This window comes from Malania oleifera, chromosome 5 (assembly GCF_029873635.1).
Source record: "Malania oleifera isolate guangnan ecotype guangnan chromosome 5, ASM2987363v1, whole genome shotgun sequence".
Taxonomy (NCBI): Eukaryota; Viridiplantae; Streptophyta; class Magnoliopsida; order Santalales; family Ximeniaceae; genus Malania; species Malania oleifera.
The window spans coordinates 28,851,726-28,858,607 of record NC_080421.1 but is presented as its reverse complement, the minus strand read 5'-3'; the positions used below and the strand labels follow the sequence as shown (position 1 = coordinate 28,858,607).

At 32.4% G+C, this 6,882-nt stretch overlaps 1 protein-coding gene across 1 annotated transcript; it reads right to left on the bottom strand.

The window, feature by feature from the left end:
• Positions 1-802: 802 nt before the first annotated feature.
• On the bottom strand, positions 803-4,033 carry LOC131156674 (methanol O-anthraniloyltransferase-like). Its single transcript, XM_058110538.1, has 2 exons — positions 3,261-4,033; positions 803-1,939 (listed from the first exon to the last, which is right to left on the bottom strand). Exons 1-2 carry the CDS (start codon positions 3,756-3,758, stop codon positions 1,007-1,009), a joined length of 1,431 nt encoding a protein of 476 aa, XP_057966521.1. The 5' UTR covers positions 3,759-4,033; the 3' UTR covers positions 803-1,006.
• Between the last annotated feature and the right edge of the window lie 2,849 nt (positions 4,034-6,882).

The window sequence follows — 6,882 nt, the reverse complement described above, 5'->3', positions numbered from 1 at the left end:
AGGGAAGCTACTTGTAGGGACGGGTAATTTTTCCTATCCTTGGCGACTTTCGCCTGCATAAAAATTATATACTTGTGCATATTGGATGTGTGTATGATATCAGATGCTAGTGATGTTATTAATGATACGTTTTCTTAATTGTTATTGATATTATATGAGAAGTAGTTTATTTTGATATATAAATATTAAAACTCATTTGTCACACACTGTTATAACTTATTCCATTCTTACTGAGTAGTGTCTCACTCTAGTAGATTAATAACTTTTCAGGTTCTTCTGGAGATTGGGCTTGAAGGTCTGGGCTGGAACTGTTTTTGGTAGTTTCTTTTTAATGTATTGTGAAATACTGGTATATATAGAATTATATTTGTATTAGGTTATGTTTTAAATGCTGATTGTGGATACAAATATCTAGATGTTGTAATGTTCGTTTTTTGAGTTGTTATATAGAACTCTAGTATTTATTTGAGGTTATTTATTTATATTTCATTGCGTGCATGTTAATTATGATATCAGATACAGGTGATTGGAACACGTGACTCCTAAGCCCCACTTGATGGGTTTGGGGCGTCACAGGGATCTTGGGAGGGAGTTTTCTCCCATAATTAATAGTAAAAAATATACAACAACAGTGAAGACCATTTTTTTTGGAATTATTAAATTATATATTTTGAATAAAAATACAAAAATTTGGCAGCAAAAAAAAAAAAAAAAAACCATCTATCCAATAGCTGCTCGTCATCTATTAGTTGGATCCATTTGTTTTTCCAAACATATATTAATTGTGAAAGCAAATGAAAAGTTTACGTGGATCCATGCACAATTGTCTTCCCGCTGGTTAGATGGGTACTTCACTTGTGCCCAATATTACTTAAAAAGAAAAAGAAAAATAAGAAGAAAATAAATGCAGAAAACAAATATATCATCCTTAAATACAAAATACAAGGACTAAATAAACCCACCTAAAAGATAATCACTCGTGAATCAATGAAGAGGGCAGAAAAACTTACAATCTACTGCTAGCTTTCTTCCAACAGAATTGTGGAACATCATGGGATGACTCTTGAGTCATTTTCTTTAACTCCTCTTGGAACCTATTCATGACTTCTAATGGCAAGCATATGGACACAACAATCCCCTTCTCCCCTTTGCTATTCTTGAACCCAACACAGAAGCTCGTCGTGCTGACAGCCTTTGCAGGCCCACTGTAAATGGGCTTCCCCCATCCCAAGTCCACCTCCTCAAGCCCTAAGAATCTCGTATCCGATATCATGTACATCGACTCCATTGTGTACATTGGTCTCCCCTTCATAACCATTAGGTCTACCACAGACCTTACATACTCTTCGCTTACCTGGGTCTTAACCTTCTTCACCAGCTCCACAGCAAATTCCAAAGGATTCTCACACAACAATTGTGTCGTGGAAACCACTGCTGGGTACACAAATGCGTTGCCATAGTATCCGGTAGGAACATCTATGAGGCCCTTGCCGCACACGGACACCATGCTCGAGAAGCGAACTTTCTCACTCGGGTGTAATTCAAGTGCAATTGTACGACACCGCCACAGACAGGCGGCCAACACCTCATATGTGGAAGTGTGAGAGCTAAGGCGTGGTGGGAGTGACTTTTTAAGGGCCCTTATTTCATTTGGACCGAAGAAGAAGGATGCGTGGACCATACTGACATTACTCGCCCAGTCTATTAGCACATTTTTTTGGCCATGGACCTCCTCGTACTCATAATGAGTGCATGTGATGCGTGGGGGATTTCGCGCATTAAGGATTTCTCGATGCCAAACAGGTAGAAGAGATGGTGCGCGTGCTCCACGTGCGATTTCCCCAATTGCATTGAGGAATTGGCTGAATCCTAGTCCATCACATATTGTGTGGTTGAAGCGGAATCCAAAGATGAATCCTCCACATTTTAAACGTGTAACCTACATTGCGCAATACCAACAAACAAGTTTTTTTTTTTAATCATAAAAAAGTAAATAATGCCTATCCTTATATATGATTAAGAAAAAAAAAATAATCTATTAGGAAACTAGATTGTTGGACAAGTCTAAGGTGAAAATACCCAATAGCAGCCCAAGTGTGCGTATCAACTGCTTTAGGCAACGTGTTTGACTATAATTTAAGTAATTTTGATATATATATATATTTATCTAGCCATGTCATAAGATCAAATTAATCAGTACCCATAGTTCCGTGGAGGCTTTCACTACACACAGAGCATAAATTGTATTTAAAAAAGTAATTAAAAATCTGATCATTAATTAGGAAAATTTAACTATTAGCTACCATCGTAGAAGGTAATGAGAAATTTTAATGCATATTTGTGATTTTGTTTTGATTGTATAATGCAATAGAGTTATCATAGGGTTGTGTTTGATCATGTTTAAAAGTTAGTACATATTAATATAGATTAATTATATACAAAATGTGACAGACTAACATGTACGTAGTGTGACTTCTGCAAGCATGGTATTCTTCTAGGTACCTAATTTTTTATTTATTATTTTTATGAAAAACATAGTACCTATCACTAGTAAGGGGTCTAGTACAAGGTTTATAAGGAAGATTTTAAGGATAGCAGAAGTTAGTTTTTTAGCTTGCATCCAAGAGAACATGAATGCTTGAAATATATATATCATGATTTATACATATACATATGTAAACATTTCAATCTTAGGCACAATCAATACAACAATTTTACCTCCCTTTGGAACAATTTTACCTTCCTTTGGAGTTATAGGATCGGCTTTAAGAGAGCGAGATTAGTCACATGGACCGTAAAACGGACACTTAAAAATTCGGAGCATAATAAAAAAAAAAATACAACAATTTTATAATATTCAAAAGAAGTGGGTAGAAAAATATTTTGTATTGTCTTTGTACACTCACTCCTAGAATGGTAACAGTCACCCAATTAAAACAATCATATGAAAAGTTATAATGAAAGACTTTCTTGGGTGAGGCCAACTAATTGTCACCTAAGTGACCTAAGAATATTAGGTAGTCACCTAAGTGAAAAGGCCAAAATAATTGCCTAATTATCAAGTAAAAATCACTTAGTCTTTAAGAGTCATCAAATTTTGAGAACTAATTGTTAAAATTTAATTGAATTAATTCATGATTAATATCTCCCCAAACCCAAAATACTACATTCTGTGGCATCTAGTACATTTCCATTAGTGCTACAGATCTGTACTCACCTGGTAGATTCTCACTAAATACAACAGTATTCCATTCTCTCACCTGAACCAAGAGCAGAGGGCAACCGATGATCCCATCGGAGCGGGGCACGTTGTACAGAAGCTCCTCCAAGTTGGGACACGGCGGCATGATGGCGTCGCCGAGGTCGTCGAGCGCGACGTCGGCGTCGGCCTCGATGAACAGCACCCCTTCGCTGGTGCAATCGACCATCAGCTTCCGGTCAGGCCCTTCCACGACCCTGCCGGCGATTGGGTAGTAAAACACAAGTGCCGCCGCCAGAGCTTCCCTCACCACTCTCGCCGGATCTCTCAATATTATTCCTTCCGATGAAGGGGTTTTAACGTTTCTGTATATAATGATGCCGGGAATGTGTTCCCTCAGGCCTTCTTGGTCGTCTATATCCGACAGCGGCTTCAGCTCCCGCGGGGTCGATTTCGCCGGCTCGATGAGCTCCGGCTCCCGCCGGCGAACTGAGAATGAGACAGGGAGGGTGGAAGTCACCATTTTCAGGCCAGAAGTAACGGCGACTAACCTCGCCATCGCAGGTATATATAAGCATAATTGATCTCACTGATGGAACTCAATCGATATCTGCAGCGATGCTTCTCATCCACCCATTCTCTCTGTCCATCATTAAAGAAAATTTTGGCGAGACACCATGCACTACTGGCTTAGGTTCTCTCCGTACATTGAAGAAGAGTCTAGCATAAATTAATTAAAATCGAATTAATCGAAGATCAACAGGGGTCAATAAAAGGCTTGTAATTTCTAAGTAATAAAAAAAAAAAATGACATATAATTCCCAATTCCCCTTTGAATTAAAAGAGACTAAACTTCTCATTCTTTAAGTATTGGAGACATCTCAAAATAATTGGAGAAACCTTTTTGATCTTTTTGCTTTTTTGTGGGTCCAGGGAATCAAAATTGCGCATCAATCTGTTTATTTCAGCAGCGACAAATGATAGATATCATGGTTGGTACTGATGTTGACATGTTATTCTTGTTGCTGGATATTTTGAATAGACGTGGAATGGTGACAGTCACCTGGACAATCACATGAAAAGCTATAATGAAAACTTTCTTGGGTGAGGCGAATTAATTGTCACCTGGGTGACCTAAGAATACTAGGTAGGTCACCTAAGTCAAGAGGCCAAAATAATTGTCTAATCTTCAGGTAAAAATCACTTAGTCTTTAGGCGAAGGTCATCCGGTCATCAAATTTTGAGAACTTATTGTTAAAATTTAATTGGATTAATTCATGATTAATGTCTCCCCAAACCTGAAATACTACGTTCTGTGGCATCTGGTACATTTCCATTCTCTTATTATATGTACACGTGCCATTAGCGATTATTGTTATAAGTTAGGAAAATGGATCTGTACTAACATAGGTAGATCCTCACTAAATACAAATAGGAATAGGAATAAATTTTGTTGGATTATGGCATCTTTGCAATTTTTAAATTTAAATTTAAATTTTCATTTTTAATTCATGTATTGAATTTGGTGTTTTGGCTTCATTTTTTTTTAGGGGGGATAAGGTTTCTGATTTTAATGTTAAGACTGGTTTAATGTAAATGTTGAATTGATGATTGATTTGGAGATAAATGGAGATAGATTGCAATAGTCTATTATGACTTAGTCTTTAGGCGAAGGTCATCAAATCATCAAATTTTGAGAACTTATTATTAAAATTTAATTGAATTAATTCATGATTAATATCTCCCCAAACTGAAATACTACGTTCCTTGACATCTGTACATTTCCATTCTCTCACTATACCTACATGCGATTATAGTTATAAGTTAGAAAAATGTTTAAGGTAGATTCTCAATAATTTCAATGCCATACCTAGTGAAGGCCTACTAGGTGGACCTATGCCATCAATAATGAGTTTTTTTCCCCTTTTATCCTTTTTTTTATAAAAAATATAATAAATAATACCTTTTCCGGAAAAATATTTCTCGGAATAACCTTGATGAAATCTCGCTACTCCACGTTTCGCTACTTGGAGTAGCGAGATTTGCCACGTGTCATTTCCATAAAAAATATATTATTTAATATATTTTTTAAAAATATGATAAATTGAGAAATAAATTATTCTGCGTGATAAATTATTTTCCAATTTATTACGCAGAATAATTTTTTTAAATATATATTTTTATATTAAATATAAAAATAAATATATATATTTTTGAACAAATCTCAAAATTTTAAAATATATATTTTTATATTTTTCACTAAATCTCAAAAATACTATCTTCTATTTAAAATTTTAAATTAAAGCGATTCACATATTATTTTGGATACCACAATTTAATTTTTAAAAGTTGGTAACAAATGATCCTAATTTGAATGTCTTGTTGATAATTAGGCGGAATTATATTTAATAAATAATAAATTAACAAAATGTAAAGAGAATTATTTAGAGTTTGAAATAGTTTTTATTTACCGTCCTGCAACAAATCCCCAAAATCGTCACCAGTTTTCTTTCCTCTGCAGAAAATCATCACCGATTTTTCTCCTTTCTCAGCTGAAAATCTATTTTTTCCAATTTCTTTTATTTATTATATTTTTTGGGTATTTACACCCAATTTTATACCTTTTTTATATGTATATTCAAAATATATATTTTTTTAAAAAAGCTAAATTTTTATAACTTAAAATTTTAAATATTAGAAAATAAAAAATATCTTCCACAACTAAGCGAGTCTTTAACATTTTTTTTTCTCATCTCTTATAATAAAGATAATTCATCTTTACTTTGAATAATAAATGTATACATAATTATCATATCTTAATCTTCTCTCATTTTTTTTTTTTATTAATTGAACAAAACAATAAGTGAAAACACCTAAAAAGTAGTCTTAGAAAAAGTATCCCACATAATTAGAATTCACAAATAAATACATTAATTATACAAATCTTTGATCTTAAGAATATTTAACCTCAAAAAAATCAATACATTTTTTTTTTCTTTTTTGTCTCTTAAAAAGAATCAACCTTTTACTTTGATTTTTTCTATTCATCGATCATAAAAAATCAGTTACTAATTAAAATAAAAAATTATATTTAGGAATTTGAATTCGAGAGTCAAATTTAAATTTGGATAAAATTATAAAAAAAATATTTATATTTTGTACAAATACATAAAAATCATATTCATAATTTAAATTTAAACTCTAAATGTATATTATTATTTTTAAACATTTTTTAAAAATAAATAATATTTTGAACGTTATATTTTCTATCCCTTTAACAAACCGTCAGTGCATATATATATATATATATATATATATATATATATATATATATATATAAATTTTAGGTACAATTAAAATTGGTAATTTAAAATAAAGTTCAAATTTTTAATTTATTATACAATAAATTCTTTTAATATATTTTTAAAAAATAATAAATCAGGAAATAAATTATTCTGCGTAATAAATTATTTCCCGAATTATTTCCCAGAATAATTTATTTCCAGATTTATTATTTTTTAAAAAAATATATTAAAAATTTTTTTTTATGTAAATGACACGTGGGAAATCTTACTACTTCAAATAGTAAGATAATCTTGTTACTCTAAGTAGCGAGATTTGTTTAAATTTTATTATTTCAAGTAGTGAGATTTGTTTAAATTTTACTACTTCAAGTAGCGAGA